The following is an 18,226-nucleotide window of genomic DNA, read 5'->3' as shown; positions in this document are numbered from 1 at the left end:
AGGTTAAACTACTGGAAGTTTCGGATTTTCATTCATAGTCAAGCTTCCATCATTCATAAAACAATCTAATTCTAAATTCTAATATAGCTTCCATCTGCACATGTACTAGAAAAAAATTATTATTTTGTTCTCGAATGGCTGTATTTATCAGCCTACATGCAAACCCTTCCAAAGAATAAAACGACGACAACAAGAAGCATGCAAGCTAAGCCAGCAAGTCAAAGTGCTCGCTCCTATTTGTTGTTGTATATTATGTATCCTCAATATGAATAAAATACTTCAAAGCGTTATACTCACAAAGGAGCCTCTGGAATTTTACAACCTTGTGCAACAATCCAAGCAAATTAAGTCACTGCATATCCATAATGTTCTTTCCTTCCTGATTGTTCAATCATTCACAAAAGACACCAAGTCGATGACAATCCACACTGGGAGATTCAGTGTCTGTCCTAATTGAACAAAGTAGAATATCAAAAGTTTAAAGGTCTTTACCATCACTGTAGAATATCAAAAGTTTAAAGGGCCTTCCCATCACTGTAGAATATCAAAATTTTAATGGGTATTACCACCACAAAAGGATCTTCGACTGAGAAACGAGAATCCTCAATTAAGACCTCTAAAGTTATTTTTCTCAACATTAAAGGGAAATGAGACAGAAGAATTGTAATTCTTTGGCTTGAAAAAGTTTGACCAATTACGGGCCGATACAGATATTTCTCTCATTTTCCTCTTTTATGATATTTTCCGTAATTCTTTGGCTTAACAAAGTTTGACCAATTACGGGCCGATAGAGATACAAGACCGCCATTACATCCCAAATGCCGATATTAAAAACCTGGAGACAACACAATCCACCCAGCATGTTCAAGTATTCTTACGAATTGAAATCAGTATAAGAGCAACTATTGCAGACAAATTAACACACCACACTCTAGAAAAGACAGGCTTTTCATTCCTGTTCTAAATAGTTTAATATGAAAAAGCCACCGGGCAAAGATGACAATATTTAGATCAAGAGCGATGATAATTCATCTAACAATGGCTTATAAAACATACCTTTGAAGTAGCATCTTGAACAAATGATTCGACCTAAGAAAACAAAATCCTAATTAATGCAGTGCTCAACATAAAGAACGAGTTGACATCTCCAAAAGTTCATAGGGAACCAGAATGAACTACTTGGAAGTACATTGTGCATCAAACACAGATATATAATATTACATTAAATCCTCATAAATAGACTTTTGGAAGTCAAGAGCATAATTACAACCTTGTGTACAGCAGCTTCATTGATAAGGGGACCCTGAAAGAAGAAACAATTAGAGCAGAACATAAAATCCTCAAACAAGAAAAGATTAACCATCAAAAGCAGAAAGTACAATCTGAAACCAAACTCCACCAACAAAGAAGATGAAAATCCACAAGAGATGTAAATATCTCTAAAGATTGACATCTGAAACCCATGCCATATACAGAAAATAATGCAGTCAAAATGACATTTGGTCAATTGATATGTACTATCATTCATGTCTCCATGCCAGCAATAAAAATACAAATGTTTATAATGAACAAAGCAACAAGGCCTCTAACACGGCAAATAAATTCTTTCAAATGTTTCACACGAAGGTTGTGTGATGCAGAACAAAGTGGAATTGGACAGTAATAACTAATAACAAGGCCTCTAACACGGCAAATAAATTCTTTCAAATGTTTCACACGAAGGTTGTGTGATGCAGAACAAAGCGGAATTGGACCTCAAATTGATATATTAAGGGGGATGACAAATGCCAAAGTTAGGGCTCAAAAACCTTCTCAAAAGAAGCCATGCAAGTTTTAGAAACTCACAAATGAAAATAGAGCTCTGTTGTAAGAAATTTCAACAGTTTCTATGCACCACTAAATGGTAGCACTAGGGCATTACACCACTTGCATATAGAGCCTCAAACCACAATATAATACATTACAGTTCTTTTAAAACAAGAGTTTATTAATCAAAATAAACATTCTAGAATCAAAGTTAGGGCCATATATATATGACTCTTACACAACTTTCCTATTTTAACTAAAACACTAATGGCTTGTTTGGCATCTCTACTCTAATTCAATAAGAGATTTTTCAATAAGAGCTACTCTAATAAGTTCCTTTTGTTCTAGCTCTTGTTTCAAATAAGCTCGTTTGGTAAAATCACTTTTTCAAAATCGAAAAAAGCTCTTATTTGAAATAAGCATGTTTGGCAAAATACTCAAATAAGAGATTTTTTAGGGGTAATTGATGTCATTTTTAAATATTATAAAAACTCCTTTATAAGAGCAATCTAGATTGTTTTGGTGGATCTCGCCATAGATGGACCGCACCCCCAAATGGAAAAAGAATGGATGGCTACAATCTTCATGTTTTAAGACATTTAGGCCATCCATTATGTCAGACATTGGATGTGGATCGTTCATCATATGAAGCCAACCTTTGATGTGGACAGTCCATCATGTAAGCCAAATCTTCAAAGTGGGCCGTCCATCATGCAAGGCCTGTCTTGGATGTGGACCATTTATCATTAGGGGCCCACCTTGATGTAGGCCATCCATCATGTGGGGCCCACCACCAATGCTAATTGTCCTTTACGTGGGACCCCACAATGTCCACTACCCATCACTAATCACATGGAGTCCACATTTGATATGTTCATTGTGTGGGCCCTACCTTTGAAGTGGATTGCCCATCATGTGGGGTCCACTTTTAATATCCACCATCCATCATGTGGGGCGCACCTTCTATGTGGATCATCTATCATGTGGGCCACTTTAGATATGGGTCGTCAATCATGCAAGACCTTGGATGTGGACCGTCCACTAGCTAGAGCCCACTTGATGTGGATCGTCCATCACAAGGGCCCACACTTTGATGTGGGCCATCCATCATGTGAAGCCCACTCTGTCCATTATGTGGGCCCACCTTGATGTGGACCATTCATTGTGTAGGGCCCCACCTTTCAATATGGGTCATTCATCGTGTGGTCCAACTTTGATGTTAAGTAACCATCATGTGGGCCCACCTTCAATGCCCATCATCCATTATGTGCGTCCTACCTTTGATGTAGACCACCAATCAAGTGGGGCCCATTTGATGTGGATGTCCATCATGTTAGGGCGCACTTTGATGTAGGTCATCCATCATGTGGGGCCCACCTTTGATGTGAACCGTGCATTATGTAGGCACACCTTGATGTGGACCATTCATCATGCAGACCCACCTTTGATGTCCACCATCCATCATGTGGGTCCCACATTTGTTGGGGGGACCATCTATCAGGTGGGGCCCACTCAATGTGGATAGTCCATCATATGGGGCCATATTTTGATCCAGGCCATCCATCATGTGGGACCCACCTTTAACGTCCACCATCCATCATGTGGCGCCCACTTGATGTGGATAGTCCATCATGTAGGGCCACATTTTTTATATGGACCATCCATCATGTGGGGCCCACCTATGATGTGACCATGCATTATGTGGACCCACCTTGATGTGGACCATTCATCATGTGGGGCCCAACCTTCAATATGGGACGATCATCATGTTGGCCCACCTTTAATGCCAACCTTCCATCATGTGCCCACCTTTAATGCCAACCTTCCATCATGTGGTCCCACATTCAATGTCCACAATCCATCATGTGGGTCCCACCTTTTGATATGGTCTGTTTATCAGGTGGGGCCCGCTCGATGTGGATCGTCCATCATGTGGGGCCACACTTTGAAGTGGGCCATCCATCATGTGGGCCACACTTTGATGTGGATCATCCATCATGTGGGGCCCACCTTTGATGTGACCATTCATTATGTGGACCGACCTCGATGTGGACCATTCATCATGTGGGGCCCTACCTTCAATATGGGTCATTCATCATGTGGGCCTACCCCAGAGAGATTGTAAGGGCCAGTTTGTTTTTCGAGAGTATGGTGAAAGCGCAGTGAAATGGGTCATCATGACCCTATCCGGCATTTGGCAGGTGGTGTAAATGCACCCGATAAGGGCGGCTTGCAATTCGGATTTCCTGAAATGGGGGCTTGGCGATTTCCAAGGGAAATCTCAAGCGAAATCGGCGATCTCCTCAAGGGAGTGACAAGACAGTGCTCTTATCTCGGTGGTCCGCTGGAGCATGTAGACGAGTCCTATGCTTCTTATATTGCTCCATTTTCACTGTCTTGAGGCTTCCACCCGCTCCAACTCCGGCGTACGTATAATCCTCTCCTTCTCTCCCGGAAAATATTGCATTCTCTATTCGTTTCACGCCGTTAAGATGGAGATAATACTAGTTTTTGCTGATAATTGATTCCTCTTCTTTCTCTTCACAGGTGAGAAAGAGTTGGTATTTCAGGTGGAATATTCCGGCCCTCGGTGCAGAGCGCGGACGGGTACAGGAGGAAGAAGTCGTTCACAGGTATGCATTCTCAGCCAAATCTCCAGACTCCACCACCTTCCCCGTTTTAGGTATCTTCTTTGATGATGTGTAACAATGATGATACATGCATGTACCCTTCCTGCTGGAGGCCAACAAGAGGGTTCTATATGCGTGTCTCTGTGGGGAATCACAGTCTTCTGCAGGGCCTCCACTACCCTCCTCTTCTATTGGATCTTGAAAGAGCTGGTGGAGTTTGTTGGTTCCATGGCTCCTGTTGAAAAGGATTCCCCTCAGCATAGTTTGATCTTGTGAATTTCTGATTTCCTTTTGCGCTCGCTGCGGCGAAGATCGTGTATGCTCTCCATCCGTCTGTAGCCACAAACGAAATCTCCTATGGGTGGCCCACCGTGATTTTTTTTTTCATCCACGCCGTCCATCCCATCTCTTGCATCTATCACATAAAATGATTATTATTTGATGTGGTCCACTTGAATATTCTATGTGCCTCATGTTTCTGGACATATACCTTACCACGATGGAATAGAATAATGGACGGCGTAGATAAATAGAAGCGTCATGCTAGGCTACCCCACAGGGAAGCGGATTGCGTACCAAGTAACTCGATACGCTAAGCGTACTGAGCAAACTCCGTGGGGCCCATCGTCATTCGTGCATTGTATCAACTCCGTCCATCGGTTTTATCATATAATTTTAGGGGTTTAAATAAAAAATTAAACATATCCAAAGCTCAGGTGGACCACACCACCGGAAACAGCGTAAATTGAAGTCTACTGATGAAAAGTTCTTGGGGCCCATAGAATTTGCTCAGATCAAGATGATATTTGTGTTTTCCCTTCATCCATGTCTGTGTGATCTCATGAACAGTTTGGATGACAAATAAACAACACTGGGGGCCTTAGAAAGTTTTCAAAGGTGGAAATCAAAATTTCCATTGTTTCCTTTGGTATTGTCTAATTGAGATTTTTATATACTTCAATTTTGGGCTCAACCCCTAAAATGATCTACAAAAACGAATGGATGGTGTGGATAAACCACATGAATTCATAGTGGGCCTAATAGAGTTTACTCAGTACGACAAGAGCTTACTGAGTAAATACGCAATTCGATTTCATCCCACAGAACTGCCTGGTTTGGGGCTAGAAAGACGGATGGAAGTAGATTGCGTAGTGAGTAACTCGCTACTCAGCATACTTAGTATACTCTGTGAGGTCCACCATGATTTATGTATCTGATCCGCTTCGTCCATCCATTTTACCCAATATTGGCATGGACTGAGGAAAAAAATGAAGCTTCTTTAATGTTCAAATGGACAACACCACAGGAAAGTGTGGGATTGAAAAACTACAGTAGAAAAATGGATGGGGGCCTAGAAATGTTTCAACAGTGATATTATCTACTTGATCTTTGGATGTGCTTCAATTATGGGCTCAACTCATTAAATTAGATAGAAAAATGGATGGATCGGGTAGATAGACCACATACATTCAAGATAAGAGCATACTGAGTACCTCAGTACCCTATCTGAGTACGACTCTGGTATTTTGGTACAAGTTCGTTTTGCCTAGGCGCAACGTGGGATCAATAGCCATGTGTCACCTCAGTGGGCCTACATGTACAATGGTTTGATGATCAGAACCACCCGTGTTCTGGGAGCTGCCTTAGATGGGTCGTGCTAAGAAACTTGTGGTGGAAGGATGATCCTAGCTATTGAAATTTGCGAGGGAATGTGGACTGATTTTCAATGGACTGTATTCAATCCTACAATGCAATGGTCCTTTCAGCATGATTATTGAAATGGAGGTCACCATCAAGCGGGGCTCATTTGATGGATGGCCCTGATCATTGGACCATATCTTCATGTGCCAGCCATTCACATATACTCCGATTCGGTAGTAACCACTCTAGTATGGTGATCTCCATCCATTTTTCAAGCTCATTGCAGGGCATAAGCCCAAAAATGAGACAGATCCAAATCTCAGGTGGACCACACCACTGGTCCACCGCAGGAAACAGTGGTGATTGAACACCAACCATTAAAAACTTCCTAGGATTCATTGTGCGCCCACCAGAGTACATCACTATTTCAAGGACTGTGTTATATATGTAGTATTGTTTCGGACTCTTGTATACAGGCTACGTTATATATACAAACCGTTGTGTATTTTTTGTTGCAATAAAATGTCAGCTTGATCCACCATCGAAACCTTACTAAAGGACACATGTCATCCAAATTACTTGGAAATATGGAGTTGGGCAACATCAGATACCATCTATAATCGGCCCACGTGCTGAGATGATCAGATGTTGACTGTTTCTCTTAGAAAGGAAACCACCCTTCATCCTGACATGTTGGAGCACAAGTAAACGCTCCATCTCATCTGAACTCAACCCTATTGAGTGTTCAGTGAGACTGGTCAATGTATAGCTAGTCATCCATTAAATATAGTGTCATCGTCCTGATCAAATTCACAAGCATCCTATATAGAGCGACGAAAATCAATATGGTTAGGAGTGGCTACATGGATGAAGAGCTGGAATTCTTTGTAGTAATTTTGGTTGCGGGATCTGCTGTAATAGCAGCAGGGGAGTATCGCTGCACTTACCTCTTTCATAACCCTCCTTTTGTAGCATCTGCGGATAGTACTGTCTATCGAAATAGGAAAGGATTCATATCCCAAAACATCATGGCAGCTTGTAAATTTGACATGAAGTTTGTTTACGTCTTAGCAGGATGGGAAGGTTTCGCATCAGACGCACACGTTTTGCAAATTGCTTTGACTCACTTACGCGATCCTTTCGTAATCCCCCATGGTAAACCCATGGACATCAAGCACTCTGAATTGTTCATAGCATCGAACGAATAAGGAATGCTATAGACGAAAACTTTGTTTTCAAAATGTAGGTAAATACTACATAGTAGATGCAAGATATGCGCACTCTCCCGGTTTCATGGCCACATATCGCGGTGTACGGTATTATCTCAATAAGTATCGTACAAGTCGGAAACCATCCAATGCTCAGGAGTTATTCGATTATCGTCGTGCACAACTACGGAACGTAATAGAAAGATGCTTTGGAGTTTTGAAAGCCAGGTTCCCAATTCTAAAGATAGCTCCACAATATCCCGTACCAACTCAAGTGAAGATAACATTAGCTTGTTGTGTGTTACACAACTTCATAAGAATGTCAGGAGACGATGACATGGTTGAGTTCGAGGGGTCTAGTTGTGGTGCAGATGGTGTGACCCCTTCACCTATAAAAGTATTCATCATTGATGAAGGTCATGTGCTTCTGAATGTCACCCCACATGAAAGAGATGAGTGGGCAAGAACACGCGATGAAATCGCGTCCAGAATGTGGAACCAAGCTCATCCAGTGAGTCAAATAAATTAGATACCGTGTAATAAGACAAACATGTTCAGACATTCCTGAAGTAGCATTCAGGAATCCCATTACTAGATCACCCATGCTATTATTGCATATTTTATTTAATTAACATATCTACTTTTTTTTTTAAATGGGGTATGCTTCCACTACTAATTTATTTAAAGGACGCAATATATCATCTTAATAATGACAAATTTTTCTACTTGCATTCCTAATTGATCTTCTTATAGATTGCGGTAGACCGAAGCAGCAACGTGTCACCCAATAGATGATTCGTTATGTCAACTCCGACGAAAAATCCCATAGGTTCACCTATTAGTACCCCACAAAGATCTCCCAGAAAACATACCATGAACAGATCACCTGAGGACCAGTCTTATGGGGGTGTTCTTCGTATGGACGGCATCCTAATTGATGGACTGATGGAGCTGGTCCTTGCAGAACGAAAAAGTGATGTTGGCTTTAAAAAAGAATCTTATACGGGAGTCATTGACAACATGAGGTTGAAGTTAGGCCTCAAGATCAATAATAGCAACGTTCAAAATCGCATTCACACATTGAAAAAGAATTACTTCACTGTCAGAGATATGCACAATGCGTCTGTATTTTGATGGGACCCTGACTTACAAGTTGTCGTCGCTTCAGAGGAAGTATGGATGAACTACATTAAGGTATAACTGGAATTAAGTTAAAATTTCATCATGCCTTTGCAATATTAATGACCGGTTGTTTTTTGTATTGTTACTACTCCCATCCAGATGCTGCTCAATTTCGTGGCAAACCAATGCCAAGGTACAATGATCTTGAGTATATATTTGGAAACGACAGGGCTACCGGTAAAGCATGTGCCACTGGCAACTTCCCTCCCGGCGCTACCACTCCTCGATGGAGAGACACCGAGGTTTCGTCCACCCACACAGTCGATCTGAATGATGATATTAACATTATATCTTTTGAAGATCTTGGCGACACCGCACCGGAAATTGAGCAACATCTGGATGGGAGTAGTAACAATACAAAAAACAACCGGTCATTAATATTACAAAGGCATGATGAAATTTTAACTTAATTTTAGTTATACCGTTGGTCTTACAATAGCCGTAGAGGCAACAATATTCCCAATCCGATTCCGACACAGAATGGGAATGCCTCAGGTAACACGAATTCCACGGTTAATTCTAAGAAGAGACCGAGAGTGAAGCGACCAGTTGATATGATTGGCACTGGGATGGTCGATATTAGGGAAGCGATGAAGTCAATTGCGATTTCAATCGACAAGGGTAAGAACTTTGGTCAGATGTCACAGATTATACCAGCTTTGGAAGAGTTGGAGGGACTGACGACTGATGAGGTACTATGGGTGACAAAATTGCTATCTAAAAAAGAATCATATGGGGCCGTGTTCCGTAACTTTGCCAAAGAATAGAGAATTTCATTCATAAGGATGCTGCTGCATGGGGATGGACCCCACATCTGAAGGAACGTTATGCCTTGCTTGACTATTGAATTGGTCATTCGTAGGCTTTGCATTTTGGACAATATTTAATTATAAAACATTTTGGGCATGTATAACTTTGGACAGGACACTTATATTTTGGACCACTTTTAGATATAATTCTCACACCGATATTTGATCACATGAAGTGCACTGACATACATAGTTGGTTGGATCTTCTTGTAGTTTAATCATGGGATGTATTGTTATCTATTTGAATTACATGCAGGTTTAACTCACGCGTAAGTCACGGCGACACTTGTTATGGTAAAGTATTACCTGGTATGTAACTACTTATAATTATGGATAATCTAACGATGAATAATGACTTCTTCTTTTCAACAGATGGCCAAATTCTACGTAGTGTTCGTAGGAAGATAGCCAGGAATATATTACACTTGGGAGGAATGCAAGGTCCAAGTTGAGGGGTACAACCATGCTCGCTTCAGGTCATACAAGTATGCAGAGGAGGCGTTTCTTGGGTGGAGCACATTCATAGGTGATGTGGTAAAAAAATAACGCAGGCATTGGTGTTGACGAGGCGTCTGGTTACTACTTCACACCTGATATGCCTGCTCCCATGATACCAGCAACGACACGTACAGGCAACGCTAGGAACTCGATTGGCTGTAGTAACTTTGATAGTGAGTCGACGCTGGTTTTGTTTATTGTTTTCGGTGTTGCTGTTATAGTTATGGTATTTCAGCTAATGGAGATCTATCGTTGATGCTTCTAGTCGATGGATGCATTATAGTACTTTTACAGGAGTGGTCCAATAGCTTTACTATATAGGGTAGATCCATGGACCATTTGTAATTTTGGATGGGTGGTTTTTTGGTTTACTTGGGAAAGTGACTGCTGATATTGGGTGATCGCCGTGCATTAGTCGTACGAATTACAACCCATGAAACTCATATGGGTACGATTGGAATTCATTAAGCAAGTATGTCCGGAATGGGGGAATAAGCGGATTATGCACACCAGCTCGAGAATCACCTGATTCCTCCATAAAACGTGCGTTGGCCCCTAGAACGGTTTCAATGGTGGATGTCATTATCACCGCTGCTTACTTTGGTGTGGTCCACTAGAGATGTGGAACTACCTCATTTTTGGTATATTGCTTTAGAATTATCTTATAAAATGGATGAACGGCGTGAATAAAACCCTTACATCACGGTGGGACACACAGAGTCTACCCGGACGAATTATCATCCCGGCAGGGGTAGGACGCAATCTGCTTCACTTGGTTAGATGTATTAGGATTGTCTCATAGGTATAATTTTGGCAAGGTGGGCCTAAAATACATTGCCATCCTTGATCAATGGTCTAGCAGATGTCGAACATTCATGAGCCAATACTTGTGCGGTACTGATTTTCCCCTTCAGTTGAGAGAGAAGACGACAGAGCTAGTGGAACCAAAACATGATAGGGCCCCTGTTCATTGGGGACCATACATCTCATTGCCCTCTACTGCGGACCCCACATGATTGAAAACAAAATAATCGTTCTCCATCCAACTAGCGTTCTTCAAAGCAAAAGATAATTGACGGTCCATGTGCTAATAAGTAAAGGTGAAAAAAGAATTGACGGCTAGAATTATTCCATTATTGTTCTTTTTGAAACATCCACATGGCACACGTATCAACATGACACGTGTGAGATCAATGGTCACACGATTTTTTGAGTCAACGCATGTTAACAGGAGGCCCACATGTTGAACGACTCGGATTTTATACACACTTTCTACCCTCACGTGTTCTGCACATGAACATTGTTGTTTCCCTGTCCATAGGGCGCGACTTCCGTGGATCCCTGATTGTGGGGCCATTTTCATGTATGTTCCTTACATCCATGCCATCCATCCATTTTGAATGCTCATTTTATGTTAGAATCCCAAAAATGAAGCTAATCCTAATCTGAGATTGACCACACCACAAGAAATAGTGGTGACTGAGACTTTCGGTGGTATAATGTGTACAAAGATACTCGCACATTAATATGTAGAAAGAGTGGGTAGAGAAATGACCGGAACTATGAACATGCCACACAATCAAATCCTCCTCTTGAGTAGGAGCAATACTTTTCAAACAGTCTAACAAACTTGCTAGTTCCTCAATCTCTTCATCCATCAATTCTCCACAGCAAGGAGAAGACCAAACGATAAAACTGCCTCAACTAAAGTAACAATTCACAAAAAGGCTCCTAACTAAAGCAAGGCAACCCACTCTAGGAAATAATTCTTGAAGTGCTCAATCTTACAGCACACAACCAACCAAAAATAGATATGGTTTCTAGCAACAAGGGAAAAGGAGATCCCTCTATGAAACATATACTCTTTCGACACTATCGCTTTCCACAAACTAGAAGCACAATAGAGGGAGGAGCTCTTCACTCCCCACCCTCCCACCTGCGAGTGCCATGTTCATGATTCCCAAATCCCTTATGCCAATTCCGATCACAAAATCCCTTCATCTATCGACTTACATACATCTTCTCATCTTAGGATATGAAACTTCCTTTTTTCCTCAACTCCAATCCATAAGAACTCTATTCTCAATTTTTCCAACCTATCCAGCACCAATTTAGGGCATTTTAAGAGCAACATATATTACACCAACATATTAGAGAAGACAACTTTAGTGAGAGTTAATCGGCCTCCTAAAGACAAATAACAATGTTTCCAACCCCTCCATTTCTTCTGACAACCTACTCTCCCAAGCATGTAGTCTAGAAAATCCTAGTCTATGTGATTGTATGCCTTTTCAGCGTTGAGCTTGCATATTAGCCCAACCTTCCCTTCCCTATGTCTAGAGTCGATGCATTCATGAGCGATGAGGGCGCTATCCAGAATCAACCTGTTCACAACAAAAAGCCCCTTGATTCTCATAAATGATCTTGGAAAGCACTCCCTAAAACCTCGAGGCAAAGACTTTAGCCAAGATTTTATACGGACCCCAATCAAGCTAATGGGCCTAAAGTCTTTCAACATTTCTGCCCCTTCAATTCTAGGAATGAGAGCTATGAATGATGCCCTGAGATCATTATATAGATGGCTTTGCTCAAAGAATTCCGAAATGAATGCCATCTCATTTAACCATTTGCCAAAACTTCTAAAAGAACATCATCTGGAACCCATCTAGACTTGCGGCCTTATCTCCAGACATTGAGTCAAGAGACGCTTTAACTTCTCCTTCAGATATTGAAATTTCAAGAGACTTCGCCTCCTTACTTGATAGTTGAGGGAATTCCAAATTATCTAGCCACAGTCTCTTCCACTAATCGCAAGGTAACAGGTTCTTGTAAAAATGAACGATTGAATTACAAATTTGCCCCTTTTCCTGAGTCCTTTTGCCTTCTACTACCAAGCTGCTTATTCTATTGCCCCACGCCCTTACGCTAGCCATGCTATGAAAAAATCGCATATTAGTGTCCCTTCTTGAAGCCACAACACTCTTGATCTTTACCTCCACCTAATCTCCTCTTCTTTGAGACGATTAGCATATTTCAAGGCGAATTGATCTCTCTTTTCGCGCTCTTCAGTTGCCCGCTCACCCGCCTCCTCTTTAACATCCAACTTATGAATTTCTTTCAATAACATGTCAACTCTTCCTACCAAACACCGAGAACTTCTTTCTTCCAATTTTTTATCTTCTCTTTTAGGATTTTAAGTTTTCGGCTTTACCTAAATCCAGCAAATCCTTCGACTAGAAATGAAGCCCACCAATGAATAATCAACTGCTCAAACCCGTCAATCTCCAGCTAAGCTAGATCAAACCTAAAAGGCTTTAGGCCCAAGTCCTCCTCAACTGCCTCCAACACAATTGGGCAACGATCGGATAAAGGTCTCGACAAACCCCATTGATAAACAAGCAGGAATTTCTCAATGTTGTCCATAGACACCATAAATCTATCCAAACGTGATAAAATAGTTTCTTCCTACCATTTAACCGCAAAAATTTAACTCCCCCCATTGGAAGGTCCACCATATCGTGCAAAGCTACCCAATCTGCAAAGTCTTTCATGCTACAAGTTATACGCCCTTCATTTAATTTTTCATACGAGAACCAGACTATTAAAATTTCCACTAATATACCATGGCAGGCTCCACCTCTGCCTAATTGTAATTATCTCTCCCCACAACTGCTCTCTCTGACCTGAGATGCAAAGACCATAAACAGCAGAGAACCTACTAAAAGCGGGAAGATTTGTCCCGTAGAAATACCGATATCAAATACTTACCAAAAATACTATCTTCCTTCCTACAAATCTCTAAATTCTAGGGCACAAAAACACCCCCTGCCAACAGCATCCAAAGCTAACCATTCCTTGTTTTTAACCCCCCCCCCCCCCCCCAAAAAAAAAAAGCACGTAGAAATATCGATATCGAATACTTACCAAAAATACTGTCTTCCTTCCTCCAAATTTCTAAATTATAGGCCACAAATATAACCCCTGCCAACAGCATCCAAAGCTAACCATTCTTTGTTTTTAATTTCCCCCCCAATTGACTAAGTCGAGAATACCTTTGTCCATGGATTGCAACTTAGTTTCATGCAGCGCTATACTTTTGATCTTTTACACACTTCTAACCTGGGCTCTTTTGATCATGCAGACCGATCCTCTAGCATTCTAAGATAAACTATCATTTATCAACGACTTTGACCCCTCTTACTCTCTTTCCCCCATTGGACTTACCTACGAAGTTATAATTAATAGAACATTCTAAGTTAAGAAGTGCCCGCCAACCTTTAGGACATTTCCTGCCCTTCGCCACCTGAAACTCTTGTTGTCATTGATCTCGTCTACCTTGAACGAACTGTAATAACACATGGGTATCCTCATCCCAATCCCCAAAGGATAACCCCAACAAACCTCCAACCCTTTCTAGCAAGTCAACAAAGTTATCTTCTGTTAGCACATTGTCCCCCTATGAAGCAGCTTGCACTCATGTTGTCGTGGCTGGATTAGATTGTCAGATAACACGATCTCCATCCCTCATAGTGGTAGCATGTAAAGGAGTAATGATAAAAATCCTCCATAAAGCTCTCGCCAAGATCCACATTCCCCAATGCCAACACAACCCCCTCCATCACACCTAATTCCTCTTGTTAATTCACTAACAACCCTCTTTAAGCATCAGCTAGAGCATCCTACTGCTCTTTTGAGATAAGAAACCCTTGGTCGAACTCCTCACTCACAAGCTCCACCAGGTTGTCACCAGAGCTCGTTAGAAGAAGTTGCATGTAGATGCCAACTATCGAAGGGTTGATAACTGAAACGAGCTCCTCATTGAGATCCTTAGCTGCCTCAATAGAATTAAATCAACGAAAAGCCTCTCGCCTAAATAAGGGGAGGGAAGGCTTCCCACGTGTAAGCACTTAACACACGTGCAGGAGAAAACTCGAACGCTCGTGTGGGGTGTAAAACCAATACGAGAGAGGAGTGGGCCCATCCCTATCACATGTCACACCACATGGAGTCTCCCCTACAAGCTCTCGATTATCTCCCAGCCATTGTTTGGAGTATCCCTAATATTATCAAAATGTCTTCGATATTATCCGTATCTCCAGCTCAGCAATATCGATAATATCGCCATTGTATCGCCAAGTATCGCCGCCAATGTATCGATATCACCAATGCATTGCCAATATTTTTTACCGTGTAAATTCCAAGTCTCTTGTATTGCCAATGCATCAATATAGCCAATGTATCGCCGATATTTTCGACTATATAAATTCTATGTATTGCTTGTATTTCTAGTGCATCGGCGATATTTCGATAATATTGCCAATTTATCGATATCACAAAAAGTTGTTTATTAAAAAAATTCCATTTTTTTTTTGGGCACATGGTTGTGTGCAATGTTCAAATTGTCAACGATGATATTGATAATATCACGATATTATCGTTATAGTAACATGGGTGATATCAAGACCACAATCTATCATTTCCTTTCTAGTCGTCAACGATTTCTCGGGAAAATATTGTGTAGTCAATATTCTGAAATATCAATGGATATTTGGATGGATAGATGGAATGGTTGGATGGTTGGATTGATTTCTTATGACAGCATTAAAACGCATGGTTTTAGGCTCCCATTAAATGGAAACTTATTATTTATGCATTCTTTTTTCTTTTCTTTTCTTTTTATTCTTAAATATGCAAATGTGTATTTTAGTATCTCGTAAAGTTTCACTCAAAATTTCCACCATTTTCTCCATGTTTCCCAATGTTTCCCTGCATTTTTTATTATCAAACGATATCGATATTGTTTCCATATCCCCAACTAGTGATACCGATACTTCAAACACTGCTCCCAGCCACGTGTCGCATAGAGAAAACACTCTAACAACAACATTAAAAGCCGATCTCGACAACGACGCCTCGAAGATGGCTCAGACCATCACATCTTCGTTGCCGCAAAGCCCAATGCAAACTCTAAACTAATTCAAAGCTGGCAACACCTGGGGTACGTGTCCCCTCATCCATAGGCTCGGAACCCAAACCAATTGCCACCTGCAAGCTCGGAGAAGCGGAGCATCGATTTAGTGCACCTACAGCCCCATCTACCCCACATGTCACCTCCCCATTCTCCACCTCACCGACTAACCCCTCTTCACCAATGAGAGGGCTGCACATAACAACCCTACCTTCTGCTACCCCATTAGAGCATTGGAATTGTGCTCCTCTCCCCAACCTGCAGGAGCACCTCCCTAACGGCTTTCCTCTACTCTTCTACTCACAAAGCTTTCCCCACTGAAGCGAAATCCCCCAACTCTTCACCCTTTCCACCTTTAAAACAAGATTTTCTTCCCTGACCACTATTTTAACAGTGGCAGAATCCACCATTGACCCCTTCTTCTTCACAGAGATCCGAGCAACCCTAAGCTCCTCTCCATCTTTCGTCCCATCGTCAATTGTAACCACTTCACCTAAACACGAGCCGATCACTAGAAACACCTCACAAAACCATAATTCCAAAGGGATTCCCCATATCAGAATCCAGACTTCCAACCGAAGAAGGATTTCTTCGCTCATCTTCTGATTTGCCATGTGGGCCCATCATTAAAAATGGCTCGCGCAACCATTAGTCGATCCATGTTCACCCCTAGTTTAATAGGTATCCACACCTCATTCGTCTTGATACCTGCTCTTCGCCGAAGACCTCTTTCCAAATCCACTTCTCCTCTACTTCCTTCCCTTTCTACGGCTTCTGTCGATGGCTCTACCCAATCACTACATCCCTAAAGGACATTAAACATTCTCCTTGCTCTTTGCCAACATCTCCTTTTTCTTTTCGAGAAGATTGTTGCCCGACTCCCATCTCCCCAACCCCAACCCCCTACTTCTCCTCCCTGTTTCCCGTCTTTCTCACTCCTTTGATTTTTACCTTATGGCTAGACCAAGCCCTCTGGACCTACAACTTCTTCCCTCTAAAGCTTTCCCCATGAAGCAACTTTACTGCCATCTCCACCTCCTCCTCACAACTCATTTGAACGAAAATGAATCAATAGTGGGTCGAAGACTAACAATCACGAGGTACAATCACCTGCATAACCTTCCCCACACTACCAAAAACCCTAGAGAAGTTGACTGGAAGCCATTCCTCTGGGAAACTGACTATAAATAAGGTCAAGAGTTGCGAAAGTTCCTTCCTAACCCAATCTTTTCAGGCTTCTGCTTATGACTCCTATCTAGACTCCTTCCTCCCCTTGTTCCAATGTCACCTCCCCACTTTCACTATTTATTGCTCTTCCCTCCCCCCATCCTTCATTATATTTCCCTTTACCCCCCCAAAAAAAAAAAAAAAAAAAAACTAAAAAAAAAAGAACTATGGTCGATCCATCCCTCCTCCCTTCCCCATTTTTCTCCTCCACTCCTGAATCCAACCGATATATAGAGCTATTTCCAGTTTGTCAAGCCTTCTCATTGCATGGTTGTCCGAAAAGGGACAAACGGTCTCCACAATTGGAGAATTGCTTGTCTTTATAAGAAGGGATGGGAGATACTGTCTGAGTCATATCCACATTGGTGGGTCAATTGTCTACTATCATTCGATGGGAAGGCCACGTGCCAATGTCCCACATGTACCACCATCCATTTTTAAGTACCCAACATATGCCACATGTGCCACCATCAATTGCTCCACAAATGCCAATATACACTCATGCCATTGTCCATCCCCAAACACCACACATGTGCCACCATCAATCTTCAAGTGCCCCACATGTGCCACCATTAACCTACAAGCCAACTTGTGCCACATGTGCTTGACGATCCTTCCCTATTCTAGAGTATTTGACAAATAGCAACAAGATCATGTCCAGATAGGCCTAAAAGGATAGTGTCCAAACGTACCTCTCTAGAAGAGTCCAAGACCACAAACATTTTTGCCGCCATCAACTCTAAGGGAGATCACATGTGTTATGGCTTAGAAACCATTACCAAAGAAGTTTAAGTTGTAGAAACCCACAGAAAAATAATAATAATATGACTGTTGAATGGGATTTGAATGATTTCTAGGGAATCAAACCACTAGAAAAGCATAAGACTATGGCATCAAACCACTAGCTTATGAAGCACCACACCCCACAATATAACCCATCACATGTCTTTAAAAATAGGAGCTTTAATCATTAAAATAAAGTCTTAGGGCCTGTTTGTTAACGCTGAATTTTTGTACTTAACACGGAATTTGGAAAATGTTCCATGTTTAGTGGTGTTTATTAACGCAAATGAAGGAAAGCGCTCCACCATTTTATGTTGAAATTTTTCCGTGATGGGAGTCATTTATGTTGAATTTTTTCCTTGATGGGAGTCTAGCTTAATGGGGAATGAAGAATGCGCTCTGCGATTATTATTATTTTTAATCCAAATTTGTCCTTTGTGAGAGAGATTTTCTCCCTTACGTTATACACATCCC

General features: G+C 41.5%; 1 protein-coding gene across 2 annotated transcripts in view; it reads right to left on the bottom strand.

Annotated features, from left to right (window-relative positions):
- Positions 1–18,226, bottom strand: part of LOC131221125 (succinate-semialdehyde dehydrogenase, mitochondrial) — a 116,230-nt gene that overhangs the window by 24,477 nt on the left and 73,527 nt on the right. For both annotated transcript variants that reach the window (XM_058216269.1, XM_058216268.1), the window contains exons 14-15: positions 1,271–1,303; positions 1,057–1,089 (exon numbers count right to left, since the gene is read on the bottom strand). In XM_058216269.1, the coding sequence (XP_058072252.1) occupies positions 1,057–1,089; positions 1,271–1,303 (66 nt within the window). The remainder of the gene's footprint in view (positions 1–1,056; positions 1,090–1,270; positions 1,304–18,226) is intronic.

Source organism: Magnolia sinica, chromosome 12 (genome assembly GCF_029962835.1).
Source record: "Magnolia sinica isolate HGM2019 chromosome 12, MsV1, whole genome shotgun sequence".
NCBI classification, from domain to species: domain Eukaryota; kingdom Viridiplantae; phylum Streptophyta; class Magnoliopsida; order Magnoliales; family Magnoliaceae; genus Magnolia; species Magnolia sinica.
The sequence above is the reverse complement of the archived record's forward strand: the minus strand, read 5'-3'. Positions and strand labels throughout refer to the sequence as shown.